General features: G+C 42.1%; 2 protein-coding genes across 2 annotated transcripts in view; both read left to right on the top strand.

Annotated features, from left to right (window-relative positions):
- LOC123506633 (mucin-1-like) overlaps nt 1–1,168 on the top strand; it is a 3,930-nt gene extending 2,762 nt beyond the window's left edge. Inside the window, exons 7-9 of the mRNA XM_045258882.1 lie at nt 1–185; nt 450–734; nt 859–1,168. The exon at nt 1–185 is cut by the window's left edge and continues 61 nt beyond it. Of these exons, the coding sequence (XP_045114817.1) occupies nt 1–185; nt 450–734; nt 859–1,168 (780 nt within the window). The remainder of the gene's footprint in view (nt 186–449; nt 735–858) is intronic.
- Nucleotides 1,169–14,581: 13,413 nt separating this feature from the next.
- The window catches only part of LOC123506768 (sialin-like), a 13,465-nt gene continuing 3,046 nt past the window's right edge, over nt 14,582–25,000 (top strand). Inside the window, exons 1-9 of the mRNA XM_045259095.1 lie at nt 14,582–15,086; nt 19,413–19,603; nt 19,734–19,832; nt 20,195–20,263; nt 20,665–20,820; nt 20,999–21,086; nt 22,702–22,922; nt 23,608–23,757; nt 24,480–24,612. Coding sequence (XP_045115030.1) covers nt 15,059–15,086; nt 19,413–19,603; nt 19,734–19,832; nt 20,195–20,263; nt 20,665–20,820; nt 20,999–21,086; nt 22,702–22,922; nt 23,608–23,757; nt 24,480–24,612 — 1,135 coding nt within the window. The 5' untranslated portion in view covers nt 14,582–15,058. The remainder of the gene's footprint in view (nt 15,087–19,412; nt 19,604–19,733; nt 19,833–20,194; nt 20,264–20,664; nt 20,821–20,998; nt 21,087–22,701; nt 22,923–23,607; nt 23,758–24,479; nt 24,613–25,000) is intronic.

Here is a 25,000-nt window from a genome sequence, read left to right as displayed (position 1 = left end):
ATCAGGCAGCACCAGGCAGTACCAGGCAGCACCAAGCAGCACCAGGTAGCATCAGGCAGCACCAGGCAGTACCAGGCAGCACCAGGTAGCATCAGGCAGCACCAAACAGCACCAGGTAGCATCAGGCAGCACCAGGCAGTACCAGGCAGCACCAAGCAGCACCAGGTAGCACCAAGCAGCACCAGGTAGCATCAGGCAGCACCAGGCAGTACCAGGTAGCATCAGGCGGCACCAGGCAGTACCAGGCAGCACCAAGCAGCACCAGGTAGCATCAGGCAGCACCAGGCAGTACCAGGCAGCACTAAGCAGCACCAGGTAGCATCAGGCAGCACCAAGCAGCACCAGGTAGCATCAGGCAGCACCAGGCAGTACCAGGCAGCACTAAGCAGCACCAGGTAGCATCAGGCAGCACCAAGCAGCACCAGGTAGCATCAGGCAGCACCAGGCAGTACCAGGCAGCACCAAGCAGCACCAGGTAGCATCAGGCAGCACCAAGCAGCACCAGGTAGCATCAGGCGGCACCAGGCAGTACCAGGCAGCACCAAGCAGCACCAGGTAGCATCAGGTAGCATCAGGCAGCACCAGGCAGTACCAGGCAGCACCAAGCAGCACCAGGTAGCATCAGGCAGCACCAGGCAGTACCAGGCAGCACCAGGTAGCATCAGGCAGCACCAAACAGCACCAGGTGGCATCAGGCGGCACCAGGCAGTACCAGGCAGGCCAAGCAGCACCAGGTAGCACCAAGCAGCACCAGGTAGCATCAGGCAGCACCAGGCAGTACCAGGTAGCATCAGGCGGCACCAGGCAGTACCAGGCAGCACCAAGCAGCACCAGGTAGCATCAGGCAGCACCAGGCAGTACCAGGCAGCACCAAGCAGCACCAGGTAGCATCAGGCAGCACCAAGCAGCACCAGGTAGCATCAGGCAGCACCAGGCAGTACCAGGCAGCACCAAGCAGCACCAGGTAGCATCAGGCAGCACCAAGCAGCACCAGGTAGCATCAGGCAGCACCAGGCAGTACCAGGCAGCACCAAGCAGCACCAGGAAGCATCAAGCAGCACCAAGCAGCACCAGGTGGCACCAAGCAGCACCAGGTAGCATCAAACAGCACCAAGCAGCACCAGGTAGTATCAGGCAGCACCAGGCAGTACCAGGCAGCACCAAGTAGCACCAGGTAGCATCAGGCAGTACCAGGCAGCACCAAGTAGCACCAGGTAGCACCAGACAGCACCAAGCAGTACCAGGCAGCACCATGTGGTAGTTGTCCTTAAGCAGGGGTAGCATGGATACACCTGAGTCCATTATGAACGTGTATTTAATAGTATCACAGGACACAACAGGTATAGCCGAGCAAACGAGAGGCTGGTGTGAGCGAGTCGCCTAAGGCCGGCGGCGAGCGAGAACTGAGGGGAAGACGTGACGTCACCTCAAGCGGCAAGCCAGCCAAACTGATTCTATCAATAGAATGTTTTACAGAGAACGGAGCACGGGGTACATAAAGGACATACTAACATATGGCTCGGGCACGCACAACAGTGCGACCCCGCACTGAAGGTAATGATCATGAGAGAAAAAAAAAAAACTATAAAATAAGAGAAAAAAAAAAAAAAAAAAAATAGATAAACATTATAAAATAAGAGTTAATCTAAAAAAAAAAAATGTGAAGTCAACACTGGAATGCTCATTTTTCACGAAAACATGAGGTCATATCAGTAATTGTCATCTGATCACTTTCAAAAATATTAATTCTTTCACTAATTTTCATTACATCACTCATAAGAATATTAATTCTTTTCATTAATTTTCAAATTTTCATATTATCAATCACAAAAATATTAATTATTTTCACTAATTTTCAAGTTTTCACTTCATTAATTTTCATTACATGACTCACAAAAATATGAGTTCTTTTATAAGATTTGTAATCACTGATCACTAAATAGAATTTGTAAGAACATACAACATGGCATATAGTAAATTCACATAGTAAGTTCTCATAGTAAGTTCTCGAGGCGTCCCCCGGAAACATTACACAGTGGAAAGAAGTACATATATATATATATATATATATATATATATATATATATATATATATATATATATATATATATATATATATATATATATATATATATATATATGAAATTATATGAAATATATGAAATATATATAATAATAATAATATATAATATATAACCCAATTCATGAAATGTGCAATATATTTCATGAAATATATATATATATATATATATATTTCATGAAATGGGTTTGCCCATTTCATATATATATATATATATATATATATATATATATATATATATATATATATATATATATATATATATATATATATATATATATATATATATATATATATATATATATATATATATATATATATATCAGCTGCTGATAAATATGGAATCATCATCATAAAAAAAAATATATATATATTAGCATGTAAGCATGCACTTTATCAAAAAAATTTTACATGTAATCATGAGCTTCATCAAAAATATTTTGACATATAATCATCATCATGTAACAAAAAAAAAAAAAAAAAAAATCATCATGGGACAAAAAAAATCATCATGGTACATAAAAGAAATCACACAAAAATTATCTATAAGGAGTTCGCTCTGGAACGCAGGTTATACGAGGACGAAGAAGGTAAGGAAATAGATGAAGACACAGAGCTAGATGAGACAGATGGAAGAGGTAAGGGTGAAGGCATAGCAACACAAAACATCACTCTTTAAGTCTGTCTGCATGGACAACTTATGACGTCTGAGCAGAAGGATAAAAATTTTTATATTTATTTCCTGTAAATTTTTCTTGGATTAAAAAGGGACCTGAAAATTTAGTGTTTAATTTTGACTGTGGTTCAGGTGCGGATTTAAATACTACATCATTAATGTCAAAGGGGACAGGAGTAGCTTTTGCATGTTGACGTTGAGTCATTTGAGTACGTGACAACTGGAGTGTACTACGCACTTTATCATGAATAATTTGCATAGCTCGTGCTTGGTTTTGAACATAGTCATCAACAGAATATACTGGTAAACGCGGTTTCTCTAACATGTCAAAGGGGAAACGTTTATCATGTCCAAATACAATAGAATGTGGAGTTTTACCAGTAGATGAATTGATAGTGGCATTTATACAAGCATTCACATGAGGGAGCCAATCTTGCCAAGATTCATGAAATTTACCCACTAAATGTCTCAAAATGGTAAGAATTTTACGATTAGTTCTCTCTACCAATCCATTGGAAGCAGGATGGTAGGCAGTGATGAAAGTTTGAGTAATGTGAAATTGTTGACAAATTTTCTGAAGCACTTCATTTTTAAATTCTGCACCATTATCACTAAGCAATACAGAAGGAGTAGTGTAAGGGCAAATAAAATGAGAAACAAAAGCATGTGCAACGCTAGAAGCAGATTTGTTAGGCAAAGGAATGAGTACTGTGTATCGGCTGAAATGATCTACGCATACTAGGACATACACAGAACCTTGTGTGCTACGAGAGAGCTGTAACAAATCAATCGCTACTGTTTCAAACGGACATGCAGGAGTAGGATACTCTTGAATAGGAGCAGTCTTGGTATTTCCTTTATTGAGAGCACAACCAACACACTGAGAAACATGATTAGTGATGTCTCGTGACATATTTGGCCAATAATACTTAGTACGTGCCATTGCAATGGACTTATCATGACCAGGATGACCTGCGTGAGGGAGATCATGAATAAGAGACAGTACTGTAGGAATCAAACTATCTGGAATGACAAGTTGAGTCACTAGTTGATCATCAATCATTACTTTACGTAGCAAGATGTCATCTTGTAAGCTAAATTCAGACAAGGGAACAGGCAATTTTGGCAAAACAGAGTGATCATCAAACTGTAAACACTGGATGACTTTAGACAAGGTAGGATCACTTTTCTGAGCACTGGCTAATTCAGCAAGGGAAAAATTTGACACTTGAGTAATTGAAGTAACTGCAACATTGCGGGACAACGCATCCGCTACTAAATTAGCGCGACCCGGCAGGTATTTGATGTCAGGATTAAATTCTTCAATGGTGAGGAACCATCTAGCTAGACGGCCAGATAAATTTTTGCCTTTGAAAAGTTGTGTGACGGCAACATGGTCAGTATACACAGTAATTGGATAACCATAAATGATGTCACGGAAATGTTTAAGAGACCAAACTAATGCGAGAGCTTCTAGATTTGTTATTGAATAATGTGATTCACAAGCATTAAGTACGCGACTCGCGAAAGCAATAACTTGGGGACGACTATCCGGAACTTGTTGCATCAGGACAGAACCAATACCTTGAGAAGATGCATCTGAACAAATCACAAAAGGCAAGAGTAGTCAGGAAATGATAACACTGGAGCTTGTGTAAGAGCTGATTTAAGAACAGTGAAGCTGTAGTCATGAGTTGCATCCCAATGAAAGGGGACATCTTTCTTCAGAAGACGCGTTAGTGGAGACGCAATAGTGGCAAAATTCTTAATGAACGCACGATAATATCCTGCTAATCCCAAGAAAGATCGGACATTGTTAGTCGTGGTTGGGGTAGGAAAGTCTTGAACAGCTTTGACTTTAGCGTTCGTAGTGTGAATACCATGGCGATCCACAACATGGCCAAGAAATTCAATGCGAGAATGCAAGAATTGACATTTTGTGATGTTAAGCTTAAGACCAGCTTCTATGAATTTCTGTAACACTAGAGCAAGTTTGTGAAAGTGACTGTCTAAATCTTTAGAGACTAAAATTAAATCATCAAGATAGACAAACAAACCATCGCCAATAAGACCTTGGAAGAGTGAATTTACTAGTCGTTGGCAGGTTAGTGGAGAGTTACGAAGACCCATGGGGCAACGAAGCCACTCAAAATGACCTTTTGGCGTAGAAAATGCAGTAATGGGTCTGCTACTTGGAGACAATGGAATTTGCCAAAATCCACTTTTCAAATCAAGTGTTGTGAATACTGTATTGTCCTTACCGATGGACTGTAAAATGTCACTAAGTACTGGTAAGGGATAATGGTCAGGAATTGTGACTTGGTTAACTTTCCTAAAATCAATGACTGCACGGTAAGAACCATCTTTCTTTGGCACAAGGAAGAGAGGTGAGTTCCATGGAGAGTACGACTCTTGAATAATACCTTCATCAAGCATGCCTTGCACTAATTTTGAGCTACTTGACGCTGAGAATGAGGCAAGCGATAAGATGGAACATGGATAGGGCGCGTGTTAGGCTGAAGGTCAATATGATGCTGTACATGGTCAGTAACACCTAAAGGTTCACCTGGTAAAGCAATAGCTTGTCTGTGAGCTACAAGAATGTCATAGAGACGCTGTGCTTCTGCAGGAAAATCTGCAACTTTGACATGTGCCTCCAACTGAGTGATCAGTTCAGCTGAAGAGCAGGAACTAGCAGACTGTGAATCTACAGCTCCTATCAAAGGTGGAGAATCCTGAAAAGAAGCTTCATCTATCACACTAAAGGAACCAAGGTGCACGCCATCTTTAAGCGTAATGGACGAACCTGTGAGATTAGTGACTAAGGCATCAGTTAGGTGACCACATCGCATGGTAGAGAGTGTACCTTCTAAAGCTAAACGCTGGATCCTGGCACTATCAGGATGTGAGATCACGCATGCGCCAACTGGGGCACGAAGAACACGCACTGGAACTTTAGTTGCCGAAGTAGGACCTATAAACTGGTCACCAACAATGACAGCCGCACAACAATCCGAGGAGACAGAACGTTTCGACTCCGGGGACGAAGGTGCTAAGTTTGACTGCGGGGACGAAGGATTCTGAGTACGCTGCGGTAACAGTGCTTCGTCAAAAGCAGGTAGACATGACTGTTCAAAATGTACGCGTGGTGAGGCAACTGTAAGAACAGAAACAGGCGAGTCTGAAGCATAATACATGAATCCATTATGGCTGACAGCATGATAGCGAGGAAATATTGAAATATCATGTTTAACTAACTCATCATAGCCAAAGAGAGCATCACAGTTCAACACAAAATTTGTTACTACAAAAAATTTTACATCAAAGGTATAATCATGATTATGAAAGGACACAGGCAAAGTTACTGAACCAATAATATTGAGAGGAGAGCCTTGAGCTGCATGAAAAATCTGGTTCTCTTTTGATAGAGGAACATTATACAATTTATTAAGGTGCTGGTAAGCACGTTCTGTCAGTAAGCTACAGTCAGCTCCTGTATCAATGCAAACTGTGAAGGGAGAGCCATATGTGTACATTTGCAAATGAAGACGTCGCGCCGTTGCAGCAATAACTGTAGGAATCGACGGGACTGGCATGTCTGAAAGAATGTCTACGTTGTGGGAGGAGAATGATGGCGCTGGTAAAAATTTGACTGTGGTGAAGACACAGTAACATGTTGCTGACGCTGAAGGCGTTGAATTTTAAAGCATTCTTCAGAAGAATGATTACCTGGACCATGAATAAGGCAAGACTTAGGTGGTCGTTCAAGAATTTGACGCGACGCAGGACGTCCCTGCCGAGAAGACGATCTCGGGCGACTGGGCACAGAGCGTGTGACATGTCGGAAGTCTTGAAGAGACTCATAGCGAGAAAGACGCTGAGCTGAGGGAGAACGCGCTGCATTTCTTTCATGACGCTGTCGCAAAAAACAACGTTTAATGGTATGTCCCTGTTTGTGACAGTAAGTACAGGCATACACAGCATGTTGCTTATCAGAAACTGGTGCACTGGGTTGTGAAGTCTGGTTAGCAGAATTTAAAGGTGAAGTAGCAGTAGTGGAAGCTACAACGTGCACTTGAGCTGGATGTTCTTTTAATTTAGAAGCAATTTTGGATGAGAAATCAAGTAGATTATCTGTCTGAGTGTATGTAAGTGTAGACGCAATTCTGCGCTCACTAGGGTTCAAAAAGTTAATGTAATAGAGAAATTCAATTATATCATGAAATCGCTGCTCAGACATTGTACCATTTGTAATCCAATTTGAAGCTTTAAGTGAATCAACAGCAGCAGAAGCTAATTCAGCAGAGCGAGGAAGAGCTCTTAAGCAATTGAGGACACCAAAATTGTTAGTCATTGTATCTGCTCCGTCAAAGACCCACTGGAATGAATCTGGCTGTTGGGGCATACCAAATGCTTGTAAGAAATTTGCTCTGAAAGCGTTATAATCATAGTTCAGGGTTTTAGGATTGAAAGCAGAAGCCGACATTAAATCAGCAGCAATAGATCCTGGCTGTAACTGAGAACGCACAAAAGAAATTTTATCAACACCTGAAGTGATGTTAGAGTTGCGAATACTGTCTTCACATTGTTGCAAGAATTGTAAAGGAGAATACTGAGAGATGTCATCACCACCAAACTTCTGGATTGAAGGATCATGGTGTAAGAGTTTAAAAGTTGGAGCAAGCACAGGGCTTTGAAACAATGTAGAAGGAACAGGAGGGGCAGTAGTAGTAGGAGTTGTAGTAGTAGATGTAGTAAGGGTAGAAGTAGTAGTAGTAGTTGTAGTAAGAGTAGTAGTCATAGTAGTGACAGTAGCAACTGTGGTAGTAGTAGTGTTATCATCATGAGAAGACATGGTGCAAGAATAAAGCTTACCACAGCGTAGCAACATAAAAAAAGTAAAAAAAGTAAAAGCAGCAATAAAGTAAGGCGTTATAGTTACACTCTGAAGCAAAATGGAAGTGACTACGTCCAGGGCTCACTCAAAAAAACACACACTTGGGCAGTACATCTCGTAGCACAAGTGGAGTAACAGGGCACAACACAGTCAAGCTAGGACGGACAAATATATTAGTTTTTCATAATACACCAGGCATTGCAATTGCTATCAAAAGTACATGGAAGTACTGCTGAGAAAACTTCAGGCAGTGATTTCAATACTGAATAAAAAAAAAAAAAAAAATTAGAGATGGTACAATTATAAAAATAAATATAACACTTGGGACAAGATGCAAATCAAGCATGAGATACTAAAAAAAAATTCACTGGAGTGGTTATACTGAAAAACACTCAATAAGTATTCAATGGAACACAATGACATACATTACCATACACCATACACTGGCTGGGATATCAGCAGCAATGAAAACACATCACAGACACACATTTCATAATCAGAAGCAGTAGTAGTCTCAGTCTGCGATGAAAATCCAGGCATGAACATACAAAAATATAATGAAAATCACACATAAACATGCAAAAAAAAAAAAAAATCAACAGGGAAAAAAATACACAGGAAAATAAATATAGGTAGTGTAAGAAAAATATACACTGAAAATAAAATAACTAGCCAACAGCATGGGCAGACAGAAAATGCAGAGAGAAAACAATGAAGTATAAGCAGAAAGCAATAGAAGAAAGCAAGAAACAAACAAGAAACAGAGAAAAATTTCAAGGTCACTCTGAAGGAGAGAGACACAGTAAATAAAATAAACAATGCACAAAAAAAAACATTGTTGCAAAAAAAAAAACACTGTAGCACTGGCAAATTAAAGAAATTACATCAAATAATTGAGCTTATGAGGCTGCAAGGGTAATATAATAAAAAAGCAGGCCTACACACAGGAAAAACATATGATACTAGGCTACAAACAGACATTTAAAGCATCCGCGGCTGTGACAGCCAATCAAAGACAAGGGCAAGGTGCCGGAACCAATCACCGAAGAGCCCGGGAAAATATCAAGATGGCGGCCAGACAGGAGCCAATCAAAGCACAAGATACAGGTAGCAGCGTCCCACAGCCAATGGGAGAAGCTGAAACACTCAAACATTAAGAGAACACAGGGGACGCCGGAATTATGGCGCCAAGGCGAGAAAAAGCACAATAAACACAATAAACACCACAAGATAAACTCACTGACTCACCCTGAACGAACTAACCCAGCGTATCTGTGTAGAAGGGTGTAGAAGGGGCGTCAGTTGAGGTGTGGAGCAGCTGAGAAGCATATAATGGCGCGCCAGGACGGACCTTGGCGGGAAAGCACACTGTAATCGCCTAAAAACTCACAGCAAAGCACAAAAGTATATGTTATACGGCAGAAGCTGGAGGGGTGGCGGTGGGGGTGACAGGTGGCGACTTGAAGCACAGCTCACGAGAGAGCGAAGGAATGTGTGGCGACTTGATATACAGCAGGAAAATGCGCGTGGGAGGCACAAGACCACGTAAGAGCACAGCAGTCTATCAGGCAGACAGCAGGGAGGAGCTGCAGGCAGAAACTTGCAAACCGAAACTGTAGGAAAATCCAATCGTTGATAAGCCTACAAAGATAGCAGGCAGTGGCAGCAGCCATTAGCAACACGAACACCATGGCGTCACCCGGCACACATGTCTACTCCTGAGTCACTCGCATATCACTGGTCCTTCACCGCTGCTACCAATTATGTGGTAGTTGTCCTTAAGCAGGGGTAGCATGGATACACCTGAGTCCATTATGAACGTGTATTTAATAGTATCACAGGACACAACAGGTATAGCTGAGCAAACAAGAGGCTGGTGCGAGCGTGTCGCCTAAGGCCGGCGGCGAGCGAGAACTGGGCAGAGTTTCTTAGAGGGTTCCGGAACGCCCCGGAAACCTGGGCCGTCCGGAGCGCGCTCTTCAACGCTTTTGGGCGCTTATCGCTGCGTGTGGGGGCTCATGTAAACAAACCTGTGCGGGCATCTTAGACGAAATGGCTCACGCACTGTCTCCTCCTGAATTAAATCGTTTACAGCTCACTGTTCTTCTCAACGAATTTCTTGCTGGAAAGGAAGAATTGCAAGTTGCTATAATGCCCAAGGAAACAATAACTTGATTGAAATGGCCCTAGAAGAGCAAGAAAGACATCAAGAACCAACTAGAGTTGAGGGATATGTGGAGCAAGTCGTTCCATTCTATAGTAACCAAGAGTTCAAAGCACACTTCAGGATGGCACTTGTAGCTATCTACTTGGGCAGCCATCTTTGTTGACATTGTGACGTCACAGTCACAGAGCGCTCCACCTCACGAGCTTGGGCGGCCCAAAAGGTTCCGGACTGGCAGCCCGGGCGGCCCAACCCGCGTTTCTTAGGGGCCGGGCGATCCGGGGCGTTCCGGAACCCTCTAAGAAACTCAGCCCTGAGGGAAAGACGTGACGTCACCTCAAGCCAGCCAAACTGATTCTATCAATAGAATGTTTTACAGAGAACGGAGCACGGGCAGAACATAAAGGACATACTAACATAACCAAGTAGCACTAGGCAGCACTAGGCAACAGCATTTGGCCGTGGATGTATCGACGTGGAGTGAGTTGGAGCGTCGAGGAAAGAAGCCATGAATAATACGCGGAGAGGTGTAGACAGGCGGCATGCAGTGTGTGGAAGGAAGTGGATTGGTATACATTTGCACGCATGTGTTTGGACGCGCACATGCCCACGCACTCCCATTCTGCACACACACACACACGCACGTAATGTGATGAGAACACTTCCTGCCAGCATGACAGGTGACGCTCAAGACACAGCATCTCAAGCACCAGATGGTGATTTAGCTATGTCACGCACGCAACACGCGACACACGTGGAAGCGCCACTGCAACCACCGCTTCAGGGGGCAGGCCACAACGAAGCCATCCTTAGATCGACCGACGAGGGAATACCTAGATAAAAATTATCTTAAGTCTGATTTACAAAAGAGATGCCGAGAGTTAGGCATTAAAAATGTATGGAAAAATAGGAATGAGTTAATCGAGATGATATTAGCAGTACCCATTCATACACCCTTCTCCAGTGACGACAGTGGCGCCGCACGGCCATCCTTCTCCCGCGATGTCGTGGGCACCATTCAGCCGACCTCCACCGGCGACAACAGTGACGGTAAGCAGCCACCCTGCACTGGTCTGAGCAACACTGAACACGAAGGAGTGGATTTCCTCCACATCAAGAATACTAGATATTGATTGGCAACGAAGGACAAATAGAACTGCTAAATACAGGAGTGAAAACATCCTACTACACGCTCGAAACACTACAGCAACAGCTTTTGATAGAGTGTGGCACAAAGCTTTGATCTCAAACTACTCTCCTATGTTTTCTATCCTTCTCTCAAGTTTCCTTCCTCTCCGACAATTCTATTGCTGCTGTGGTAGCCAGCCACTGTTCTCCTAAAGCTACTAACAGAAGTGTTCCTCAGGGTTCTGTCCTGTCACCCACTCTCTTCCTATTTTTTTATCAATGATCTTCTAAACCAGACTTCTTGCCTTATCCACTCCTACACTGATGATACCACCCTACACCTTAACATGTCTTTTCAGAGACAACATGAAGTTAACATTTCCCGCAGGAACACCACAGAATGCCTGCCTTCTGATTTTTCTATGATTTCTGATTAGGGCAGAGAAAACTTAGTAGTGTTCAATGCCACAAAAAGTCACTTCCTCCATCTATCAACTTGACACAACCTTCCAGACAACTATCCTTTCTTCTTCAATGACACTCAATTGCCCCTCTCTTCTACACTGAAAGGCCTCGGTTTGTCATTTACTGATAAACTAAACTGGAAACTCATCTTATACTAAAACAGCGTATATAAAGTTATGCGTTCTGAGGCGTCTCCGCCAGTATTTCTCATCCCCCCAACGGCTAACTCTGTACAAGGACCCACGCATAGAGTACTCTTTGTATATATTAGGGGGGAAAGGGTGGTTCCACTCCTTTGACTAACTATCTTCAGCTTCTTTCTCACCACCAGAATGTTGCATCTCTTGCTTTCTTTTACGGCTATTTTATTGATAACTGCATGCCTCCTCTCCTCCTGCGGTCTTGATGCATAAGGCTTTCTTCTTCCACTAACCCCTACTCTGTCCAATTCTCTGCTTCCCAAATTATCTTACCTGACGCCCCTTTTTTTTTTTTGTTTCCAGTAGACTCGCACGCTCTCTTCCCCTCTTTTTTTTTGTTTATGTGAAATTATATATTTTTCTTGTATTTATATCCTAGCATTGTTGAGGAAAACAGATATTTGTTTGTATTAAATTTAAATAATAAAAGCGAATCAAACAAGTAATACATTCACGAGGCATTTTTCTAACTAAATAAAGAATTGGTTCAAAGAGAGCGAAAGAAAAGTTTAAACATTAGCAAATTGGCAAAATTGGCTTGCAGTTCCAAGAGGTAAATAATTTGAAAACATGGCATATAACAACTGCAGCAGAAAAGCCATTGCAATATCACTTATGAAATCATAAAACACCCCGTATTCACATATGGAGTACATGTGTAAGTACGGACAGCAAAGTAATCGCAGAAAAAAATCTCATGGAAAATTATCGCAATGCTCACGAGTTATAGTAAATAAAATTATCGCAATGCTCACCAGTTATAGTAAATAAAATTTAACAACTTAACTAAGGTATGTGATCCAGAATTGAAGAGTGAAATAAACCCTACAGTTGACCAGGTGAAGAGGTGCTTGTGTTGACGGGTCGGAGTATTGTGAGTTTGTGCCAAGTCGCTCAGTAGCATCAATGTGGGTGGTATCGGTGACGTGTCCAAAACATGTAAGGAAAACTAAATAGAAAACGGGTTAGACCGTTGGAGTGACCGATGTAATGATATTTTGTGCATATATAATGGCAGTTACTTGTTTTTCGAATTATTCAATTTTTTCTAATTAAACAATTATTTTTGACCAGATGACGTCACGCTCCCCTCCCGCCCTTGTATCCTTCTCACGTCCCCCGAGGGGTGCGCGTCCCTTACTTTGGGAACCACTGCTCTAATGTAAGAGTTAAACAGTACTTATACTCATTCATACATTTCTTTGGTCAACTCTGGAACTTTCTATCTGCTTCTGTATTTCCAACTTCTTATGACTTGCTACCATTTAAGAGGGAGGTTTCAAGGCATTTATTCCTTTTTTTTGGGTAACTCTCTCAGATAAGTAATATGACTAGTAACTAAGTGGGCTTTTTTTCTTTGTTTTATGTTGCCCTTCGGCAGTTTTCCCCTCTTATATGAAAAGAAACGTGTAACAGCTGGAAAAACACCGGTTCGAGAATGGTGACCACCAAACATCCTTGGAGTGCCTGGCTCCACCCAGTACCTGCCTTCTTGGCGACAGCAATCTGAGCCTCATACTACCATTCGACCTATATCCCTGGCGCCAATATGGACCTCATCATGAGGTGGGTGAGCGAATTGCATAAATGTCCCTCCGAATGCATACCTTATAGTGGTACTTTCAATACACTTACCGAGCATCCCACCAAACACAGTACTTGATAATTTAGGTTCTCTTAGTAGTGACCTGAAAGAATGTGAAAGTGAAATGAAAATAAAAAATAAAAAGTAACATGAAAGTCTTGTCTGTAAGATAGTACCATCCACTCTGCAGCAAGATGTTCCAAGAAAAATGAAGATTAGAATAATCATCTTATTAAATGGGGTGAAAAATGGTATACCTATCATCGATACTGTTCCCGCTTTCAAACTCGGTACTGGTGAAACAGACGACTTACATTTCGACAAGGAGACAGATTCTTATCCTACGCTTAGCAGACTGGGAACCATAAAACTGTTAAGTACCATCGACAAACAATGTCTTAGATTCAACCTTCGTTCAAACTAAGAAAAACTGAAGAGAACTACTGCAACCAAACCAAATGAGGGGCAGAGAACGGGCGACTATAAACAACACCCTGTCTTGCCTACCCGCCATATACCCGCCAGCCCTCCAACCCCCGCCAGAATATATCACTTCCCCACAAACGTGCGTAGTACTCCCCATCACCCCCGTCGAACATCTTTCCTCTCGCATGCCTTCACCCGTGCAGAGAGCGACTGTGTACAGCCAGTCATCCTCATCCTGCTCCGCCCCTAGTCAGCTGACTTACTTAATCCCGCTCCCTTTGGCCTGTGTCTGTAAACGACAAACAAGAACGAGAGCATGCACTCGTTTTTGTTTCCTCCTTCTCATGTTATTCTTTCTCCTTCTCTCTCATTCCCACTTTCATATTCCTATTTCCTCATTTTATCCCCTTATTCTTCCTTCCTCTTTCTTCTGTCTTCTTTCCTACTTCCTCTCATTCTTGACAAAGGGGAAAAAGAACGAGAGCAGACACAGGCCAAGAGCACATTCCTCCTCCTCCTCCTCCTCCTCCTCCTCCTCCTCCTCCTCCTCCTCCTCTTCCTCTTCTTTTTCCTCCTTCCTTCCAAATTCTACTCATCATTCATTCATAATCATGTAACTCACTTTTTTTTTCTCTCCTGCATCTCTCTCTCTCTCTCTCTCTCTCTCTCTCTCTCTCTCTCTCTCTCTCTCTCTCTCTCTCTCTCTCTCTCTCTCTCTCTCTATTTTTCTCCTTTTATCTCACTCCTTTTAAACATATAAACATAAGTATTTTCTCTTACTTTTCCTACTCGTATCTACTCCATCTCTCCTTATATTCCTGTTATTTTCCTCCTCCATGTCTTCTCCTCTCCTCCTCCCTCTTGTCCCTACATGGGCTTCCTCTCTCCCTCCCTCCCTCCCTCCCTCCCTCTCATTCAAGTCTCCCTTCGTCTCCCTCTCAGATGCTTACACACTCGTATCAGCAAAGATCTGGTTAGTGTGTCTCTGGCCTCCTCTCAGCGAGTTCGTCAACGGGACTCAGCTGGGCACACTCCCCGTCCCTGGTCTTATCTAACCTTCTCAGCCACAACTTCTCTCCCATCCAACGTACTCCTGACCATGATTTTCCATTCCTAGTTCTTCTTCTTTCCTTCCTCGTTTCCTGGGCACGTTATCGTTTTCTTTTCTTAATCACAGTCTCAAGCGCTGCTCTCGTTCCCACCCTTCACCTCTGATTTAAAGGGACTCCTCGTGCAATTCATATACGAGAATAATTTTAAGATTTCTGCTTTTAACACGATTTCTGGTGTGGCCCTTCCCTCTCCGTCCCCGCTGAGTGAGCCTGCAATTTTTCCCGACCTGGACTTTCCTCGTTGAACTAGTGCCCTTTCCTCCCATCCTTTTCCATCTCTTTTTCTTCCTCCTCCTTCTCCTCCTCCTCTCCTCCCGCAAGTGAAATGGGTGCCGTCAAGAAGACTCGGTGTGGTAAGTAACTCTTTCGTTGGCTTTACTTATTTGGTTTCATTGGAAAGAGACGCTGTGTTTTGTCACGTGGAGGTCGCACCATTCCTCGGTCCCAATAATGATCGAGAAAAGCTGGCGATGGCCTAATGCGTACCCACTGTTTGATTTGTTGTAATGATATTGATTATTGTTTTCATCCATGAGTTTGTTGGTCTTCACTTCTCTATCTGTGTGTGTGTGTGTGTGTGTGTGTGTGTGTGTGTGGTGTGTGTATGTGTGTGTGTGTGTGTGTGTGTGTGTGTGTGTGTGTGTGTGTGTGTGTGTGTGTGTGTGTGTGTGTGTGTGTGCAGGGAGTGTACATGTGTAGTTTTTCAATCCTCATGTTTGTCTGTTTGTTTGCTTGTATGTGTGACTGTCTATTTTTTTTTTGTTTATTTGTTTGGCTGCTTGTCGGAATTCAATGTTTTTCACTAGTCATTTCTATCTCTCTTATATAAAGGGACGCTGGCTAAGGAGAACAAAAAGAGCAATGGAAGGCTGACCAAGGTGTTAGTCCTAAAATGAGGTCAAAAGGAGTATTCAGAATTACAAGATACGTGTCATTTTTATGTAAGAGGGGGAAACTGGCCAAGGGCATCAAAAAGATTTAAGCAAAAGACCCACTTAATTGCCAGTCCCCGACCATGTCCGAGAGAGTTATCCAAAAGAAACAGATAAACGTATCGAAAACTTCCTCTTGAAATTGCTAAAGTCATATAAAGAAACTTATAGGGAGTTACAGAGCTTATCAGAAAAAAGAGATAAATGATTAAGAAAGCTAGTTTATTTTTGCATTAGGGAGGTGGACAGAATAAGAATGAAAGGAAGTATAGAAAGTCATGTGCAGAGAAGCCGTGGAATGAAAAAAGGGTTAGTAGGTTAGTAAGGCTAGTTAAAGTAAAGTTAGTTAAAGGTTAGTAAGAACAGAAGAGCAGTTAATGTGAAAATAGGAGATAGCAGGAGATACAGCGTTGCGACGGTAACAGAGAGACTGAAAGAAATTAATTGGAGGAGGGGAACTGATAAGGTGATATGCTGTATACATGTGTGTTCCCTTGTCTGCCCCCCTTCCTTACCCCCTCTCTCTCTCTCTCTCTCTCTCTCTCTCTCTCTCTCTCTCTTCGTACAAGCTTACAGAGTTGTTACATCTACATTATATAGTTATACAGTGAGATATAGGCTAATGATTACAATGTTAATGTTCCCTCTTGCATTTGAGAAGTGGGCAGAATAAGGATGAGAGGAAGAACTACACACACACACACACACACACACACACACACACACACACACACACACACACACGAGAATACACCACACCAGCAGCAGTTCTCGTGATAACCAGACTGTACAAATAAATAAGAAGGCCACGGTAGTTTGGTCATTCCCCGCTGCCAACAACCCGCCCCCCCCTCTGCTTCTCCATCCCCTCACCTCCTGCTTCCCTTGGCTCCCTCCCTGCCACCCTTGCACAGAAGCACTGGCAATGAGACAGTTAAGCGTTTTACTAAAGGCTACTTGAAGACCAAACGGCCACTTTGCGCGTTAAGGTGGATATCTGAGAGAGAGAGAGAGAGAGAGAGAGAGAGAGAGAGAGAGAGAGAGAGAGAGAGAGAGAGAGAGAGAGAGCTGAAGCAAGCCCGGCCATAAAAGTATATATATGTACAAGGCTTTAATCAGTACTCTCAATTATTCATACCTTCCTCTGGTGAACTCTGGAACTCCCAACCTGCTTCTGTATTTCCATCTTCCTATATTTAAGATGGAGGTTTCAAGACATTTATCCCATTCTTTTGATTAACTATTGACAGTGTTTGGGGAGTGGCATCTCGGTGGGTTTTTTAGTTTGATAGTTTTTAATGCCCTTGGCCAATTTTCCCTTCATACATAAAAAAAAAAAAAAAGAAATAAAACGAATGTCTCAACTTAGCTTTCCTTCACACGAGAAGTTTATGAAGTTTTTGACTGCAGATACAACACAAAATGACAGTTACTCGATATTAGACACACAATACATGCATACACGAATATGAACTTCAGTCTTTGAATAGTTTAACCACTTCGGTACTAGGACGCTTTTTCATATTCATTCTGATCACTGTTTGTTGATTTCTTTACAGCTTCAGAAACTCATGTCGGGGATTTAAATAGTGAAGACTCTGGCCATCAATTGTCTGACCTCCATAAACCCTTCCTAATGTCAATAAAATCACCTAATCGCACACTAATTTCAAGGTAAAAATGCGCCACAGTACTGAAGGGGTTAATATTTGTGATAAAACCTCAAGATGTATAACGTAAATCTATCCGTTATACTTGCTATGCTTTGTCTTTCCTTGGGATGCACTCTATAACGCCTCATCAGTCACCATTCAAAAGATTGTAAGACAGAAAGTAAAAGTAAAAAGTAACATGAAGAAAGTAGCAAGAATGAAAGTAACAAGGAAAATTAAGGAAAATATTGAGCGCGTTCGGTTTTATTTCGGAGCTAACCTAATGATGCCTAACTAAACCAAACCTAACCAAATCAAACCTAACTCAAATAAAACCTACTAAACTAAACCTGACTAAACCGAATCTAACTAAACCTAACCTAACTTAACCGAACCTAACTGAAATGAACCTAACTAAAATGAATCTAACTAAAACGAACCTAACCAAACCAAACCTAACTAAACCAAACCTTACTAAACTCAACCTAATCTAACCTAACTTAACCCAACCTAACCCAACCCAACCCAACCCAGCCTAACCCAACCTAACCAAACATTGTAATTTTGTCTCATAAATGAAATCACAACTGATACTTTTTTCCTGGTACTTTTCTTCCTATTGTTTCTTTTTTAGCACCAATTTCTCTCCTTGGGGAGTGGACTTTATCACGCCTTATCGGTCACCACTCAGACAGCCTCCTTGACCAGCTTTGTTCTCGATGGTCAGTCACTTCACCTCCCTGACCACCAGCGGAGGCAGATGAGGAGGAAGTGGATAGATTATTTTAGCATATTGTTTAGTTGGTAGTAGATAAATTTCTTCCTACGACCTTATTTCCACTGTGTATTAAGGTCAGCTGCTCGAGTTAACTTTTTCCACCTATTTCAGTTCATTGTATTCTCCTTTTATAGTCTAAGTTTCAGCACGTCTTTTCATCTTACTTTATCTACTGACACTCCTCTTTCTCGTAACTGGCATCAACATTGCATTCTTCTCTACTTCCTGCTCATCTCTCGCCTTCACATGTCCAAAATATTTCAAGCTTGCCTCTCTTGCCTGCTCTATTATTTTGCGCACTCCACACATTCTTATTATATCTTCACCTCCTCTCTTGTGCACCAGTGAGATGCCAGTTGGTAGTAAACAAACGTATCCGCTTAATTTATCAGTGTCAGGCCTTCATCTCTCGCTCTCTTGTTTGCTTTGTTTATTGATGGCTTCAGTCTTTAACATGTGCTTTTTTTCTGCCTTGTCTGTTTGTTCTATCGTTTCCCTTTCTTCCTTTGTTACTTGTTAGTCAGAAAATTAGTGACTTAGTTTATTAGTTTATTTGTGTCTTGTTTCCTTTATTTACAAGTCTCTCTACTTCTCCTGACTCAACAGCTACAAAACACCACCACCACCAAAACAACAGCACCAATACAACAACACAACAACTTACCTTCATCCACACACACACACACACACACACACACACACACACACACACAAACACACACACACCGCGTAGTGTAGTGGTTAGTACGCTCGACTCACACTCGAAAGGGTCCGGGTTCGAGTCCCGGGAAGCGGGGAGGCAAATGGGCAAGCCTCTTAATGTGTGGTTCACCTAGCAGTAAATAGGTACGGGATGTAGCTCGAGGGGTTGTGGCCTCCCTTTCCCGGTGTGTGGAGTGTGTTGTGGTCTCAGTCCTACCCGAAGATCGGTCTATGAGCTCTGAGCTCGCTCTGTAATGGGGAAGATTGGCTGGGTGACCAGCGGACGACCGTGGTGAATTACACTATATTTTCTCTCCGTCTGTCTTTCTGTCTGTCTGTTTGTCTGTCTGTCTCTCTCTCTCTCTCTCTCTCTCTCTCTCTCTCTCTCTCTCTCTCTCTCTCAAGTTGTCTTCACTGTGCATTTGCTGCTTGTGAATAACAAATGGTGTTTTTCTCTGGTAAGCTTCAGGTCAGGTTTTCTTCACATGAATAAAAGAATAGGTAGTCTATGTGATGGCAGCTGCTACATACACGCAGAGAACACAGATTACGAGGGAGAATCAAGCAGGGCGAATAATAAAATAAGCAACACAATAACTGTTTCCTTCCCTGCAGGAATGGTGCCAGCGCGGGTATCCCTCGCGTTGCTCACCTCCATCGGGGTGGTGGTGCTGTACGTCCTTAGGATCAACATGTCCGTCGCCATCGTTGCCATGGTCAAGCCTGTCCGCTCACGAGATGCCTTCAATGCCAGCAGAGGAGCAGTCTCTAAGGCCTACTGCTCCTCCCTCACCGCTGCCTCCAATGTGCGTTGTACCTGGATGACCATCTCAAAGTCTCCTCACCCATTATAAATTTCACTCTTCCCTCACTGAGTATAGGATGAATATTGCTAGCATGCTTCAGGGGAATGTACAGGTGTTCCTATCATTGCAGGTGAACGCAACGGCTTACGAAGACTATGGGGAGTTTGGGAACCTTGGCTTTAATGCAACGGAACAAGATGATTGGGACGAGAGCGAGGATTCAGATAAGGTGCATGGCTCTGGTGATGTGATGCAACTTTGGTGATTAAGACATATACACGCGCACACACACACACACACTCTCTCTCTCTCTCTCTCTCTCTCTCTCTCTCTCTCTCTCTCTCTCTCTCTCTAAATGCACACACACACACACACACACACACACACACACACACACACACACACACACACACACACACACACACACACACACACACACACACACACACACTGGCAAAGACACACAATATAAAATGGCACGAAAATGAACAATGAATACAAAGTCAATCGGTTTCCTATTCTCTCCCACTCTTTGTACATTATTTGGACCATTTATTATTGGATATTCATTGCTCTTTTTTCCCCCTCCAGCTTGCCCTCACCAGCACAGAGAGAGGGATGGTGCTTGGTGCCTTTTTCTACGGGTACTTCGCCACAAATGTGAGACATTTTTTATTCTTAACCAATTCATTTCCCCAAAGAATCTTGTTATGAGGAATATAGTAGATTGTATTTAGAAATTCTTAAGGTTAATTTTTTTTCCACATAAAGTGTAAATCGAAAGGAGAGATCTTCTTGATTATCTGACTAATATTATTGTGTTAGATTCCTCTTTACAAAATTCTCGTTTATTTTCTGTTTTTCATCAACGTAATCTTTTTTATTCTCCTTACTCTAAGTTTCTTCCAATCTCTTCTTATTCCATCACTCTTTCCCTTATTCAGATAACTGGACATTGTCATAACCTATTTGCATTTTACTGTAATTCACATTCATATTCTCATTATTATCATTGTTGCCATTAGAACCTCGTATTTTGATCCTTCTTTCTACTTCGTCAGATTCCCGGCGGGCGGCTGGCGGAGGAGTACGGCACGAAGAGAGTGTTTGGGGGGTCCATTCTCATCTCTGCCCTGCTCACGCTGCTCATCCCCGTGGCTGCCAGGGAGAGCTACATCTTCTTGATCCTGCTCAGAGTCATCATCGGTCTAGTCAATGTAATTAAACCGCCTGTGACGCTCAGTTTAAGGAGTAGACCTGTATTTCTTATGGTTTTCTTTGATTCATTTAAGTTTAAGCGTTTTTAACAGAGAGAAAGAGAGAGAGAGAGAGAGAGAGAGAGAGAGAGAGAGAGAGAGAGAGAGAGAAAGGGTGTGATGTCATATTTCTCCGTAGGGCGTCGTGTATCCAGCAATGAACGTGATGGTTGCCCGCTGGATTCCACCCCTTGAGAGAGCCCGCTTTATGTCCGTCTCCTATATGTGTAAGTCTGCTGCTGCTACTACTACTACTACTACTACTACTACTACTGCTGCTGCTACTACTACTACTACTACTACTACTACTACTACTACTACTACTACTACTACTACTACTACTACTACTACTACTACTACTACTACTACTACTACTACTACTACCACTACTACTACTACTACTACTACTACTACTACTACTACTACTACTACTACTACTACTATTAGTACTACTACAACTGAGAAAACAAACGTAATGCTTACACGCGCATTGGAGTGGCGATGCATTGTTTAGTCCTTATTTCACACCATCTCGAATTTTTCGCTAAAGCGTTACTCACTTCTCTTAGTCACCCATCCCCTCTGTATCGCCTCCCGGGGCTGCAATAAGCGACGTACAGCCTTTAAAGCGACATTTACTGCCGTGTAAGTACCTTCATCGTAGCGGCTATTAAGTCATTAGCGATCGAACCTAACCTATTAGCACATGCTGTTAGGCCGGCCCAGAATCCTTCATTAAGCTTGAAATGGTGAGGTCCAACACTACATGAGTCTCGAGTAATCTTGCATATTATTATAGTGTTATGTTATAGTCTTGTGTTTATTTTATTCTTGAGATCGATCATAGGAGAAGAAAAAGGAGAGAGAAAGGTTCAAATATTACCAATCTATATAGTAAGATAGTGTATTTTTCAGTCCAACGCTACGTGAGCCTCGAGTAACCTTGCATATTATTATAGTATTGTGTTATAGTCTTGTGTTTATTCTATTCGTGAGATCGACCATAGGAGAAGAAAAGGAAAGAGAGGTTTAAATGTTACCCTCCTATATAGTAAGATAATGTGTTTTTTACTCCAACGCTACGTGAACCTCTAGTAACCTTGCATATTGTCATAGTATTATATTATAGTTTAGTGTTTTTTTCGTAAGAGAGAGATCAATCATAGGAGAAGAAATGAAGAGAGGTTTAAATATTACCAGCCTATATAGCAAGGTAGTGTAGTTTTTTCTCTCTATCTTTTTTTTTTTTTTACCTCGAGCAATCTTACACATTATTAGTCTAGTACTTATTTTATTCTTGCGATCGATTAGGGAAGAAAAGGAAGAAAAATTTATATATTGTTACCCTATAATAGTAAAGTGGTGTAAATTTTTCTATTTTCTTTTTTAGCTTGAGTAATCTTGCACATTATCAGCTTAGTGTTTCATGGTGTGGTGTTTACTTTATTCGTAAGAGAGATCCATCATAAGGAAAAAAAGGGAAGAGAGATATATATACTACCAGCCTATACAATAAGCTACTTTTTATCTATTTTCCCGTTTTTTCTTGCGTGAGAGGGATTGAGCAAGGCTAGAAAAAAATGGAACAAAAATGTGCTCTTTTGCCGCTTGAATGACAGAAGAGAGTTCAAAACAGAGGCAAGATTAGTGTTGTTCTGGAAATACTCAGTAGAGAGAGAGAGAGAGAGAGAGAGAGAGAGAGAGAGAGAGAGAGAGAGACTAGACTTATGGAGTGTACCAGTGAAAAGAAGGGAAGAATGAAAGTATACTGGTGAAGTCTTGCGTTAGTGAAATGGACAGTCGAGGTACAGTATAGAGAGACCCGTTCTTTTTTCCTGGCAGCGAATTCTTTGGGCACCATTTTGACGCTGCCAGTGTGTGCCTTGATTGCCGACACGATGGGGTGGCCTGCCGTCTTTTACATCACTGGCGGGGCGTCGCTGTTTTGGGTGGCGGCGTGGCTCCTTCTAATGCATGATACCCCCGAGGAGCACCCGAGGATCAGCCCCGAGGAGAAGAAATATATCCTGGAGGCCATCAAAGAGGAGCAGAGCCAGGCCAAGGTAATGAGAGAGAGAGAGAGAGAGAGAGAGAGAGAGAGAGAGAGAGAGAGAGACTTCCCAACCATTACAGCTATCACAGGAAAAATAATGTTCTGCTTGTTCGTTGTAGAGAAAATGGAAAAGTTACAGCTGACTCATTTATTACCAGAGATGTTTCCAAAACAAACTTTACGTGGTGTGTTTTATTAGAATTTTCATCTTTTTTATACAAGAGAAGAAATCTGACTAACGGCAACACAAACGATTGAATATAAGGTCCCATTAGATGCCAGTCCCCGAACAGACATTCCATTTATCGGTTGAAACGTGTCAGCCAGCTCCAGTATCCTCTAGTGGCAGATTGTCCAACTATTTATTGCTTCTGAATGAGTTGGTGAGAGCACTGGCCTCTGGTGGCGGGATTCTGAACCATTCTTGATAAGTAACTGGAGAATTCTGGCGTATGTGTATTTCTAAGTTACTACGATAAAATTAATCAGCGAAGAGTGTGGAGAGAGAGAGAGAGAGAGAGAGAGAGAGAGAGAGAGAGAGAGCAATATCGTCGCCAGGTCCCTCATCTCATACATCACATCTCTCCTCAACGCCTCTTCACCAATGTAGCTTCACGGTCTCATCACCTCACCATCTCTCCACTTCACCACCCCTCTCCTCTCACCCTCACCTCCGTCCTTCTTCCCCCCGACAGCCCACCCAGACCCCGTGGTGCACTATTCTCTGCAGCCTTCCGCTCTGGGCTATCACAATTGCTCACACTGGCTGTATGTTCGGCTTCAACCTCCTCCTGACGCAGCTTCCCTCCTACATGGACAGCATCCTTGGCTTCTCAATCACCAGCGTGAGTGTGGACCAAAGGGCGACGCAGTGCCGGGAAATATTGAGTCCTTTTCTCCCTGCCATAATAGAGAAGAAACTTTCGTGTGTCTGTTCCATGTTTATTTCTCGCCCAGTTTTTCCTTCTGGTTCTTTTTCCTTTTTTCTTTTTACGACTGTACTTTAGGTGGTGTGTGTGTGTGTGTGTGTGTGTGTGTGTGTGTGTGTGTGTGTGTGTGTGTGTGTGTGCGTATGACTAGATTTGCTTGCATGAATTTTCTCCTTTTTTTGTTGCCTTTTCTTCCAGTTTCTTTTTCTTTTTTTTATTACTATTTGCTTTCCATGAGGAGGTTTTCGGGTACGTCCTGCGTGTAACTGAACTTATCTGCTAGGAATCTATGTATTCATGTTTATTTTTTTCATACTGTCGGTTCTTTATACCTCTGATTTATTTACAGGGCTTTTGTTGCTGTTTCGCTGTTTCCATTTTGTCAGTCTACTTCGGTTTTAACTCGAATCTTTTACCAAATTCTTTTTCATTTAAGTTGTCTTATCACCATTGTATTTCTGCTTCGTCTTGTCCCAAAATTTTAATTCACCATATTCTCTCTTCGTTTTAAATTTAATTTCACTACTCCATTTGCTGTCTTTTATTCCATTTCTGTTCTTCCCTAATTCAATTTTCTGCTCCATTACTTCTCTCGCCGTCCATTGACCTGCTTCCCCACCTCACCCCGGCGCCCACAGACCGGCCTGCTCTCCTCTCTGCCCTTCCTCTCGCAATTCCTGGCCGGCATCGTCTCGGGGGTCGTGGGAGACTGGCTGGTGAGCAGCGGCCACATCGGCGTGCACAACTCCAGGAGGCTCTTCTGCACCATCTGTGAGCTACTCAGAGTGCTACTGTTGTTGTTTTTGTTATTGTTATTACTGTTATTGTTATCATCATCATTATTATTATTATTATTATTATTATTATTATTATTATTATTATTATATATTATTATTATCATTATTATTATTATTATTATTATCATTATTATTATTATTATAATCATTATTATTATTATTATTATTATCATTATTATTATTATTATAATCATTATTATTATTATCATTATTATAAGCAGCAACAGCAGTAGCAGCAGAAAACATTAGCTTTCATACAACATTCATTTATCTTCTTAGTTTTACGTTATGACGAAAAGAAGGTTTTTGAGTACCAATGGTTATTAATAATTCCTTTAAGGCCAACCTTCTGAATTATTCAC

This window comes from Portunus trituberculatus, chromosome 20, assembly GCF_017591435.1.
Source record: "Portunus trituberculatus isolate SZX2019 chromosome 20, ASM1759143v1, whole genome shotgun sequence".
Classification (NCBI taxonomy): Eukaryota; Metazoa; Arthropoda; class Malacostraca; order Decapoda; family Portunidae; genus Portunus; species Portunus trituberculatus.
This window is presented reverse-complemented; position numbering and strand designations above follow the sequence as displayed.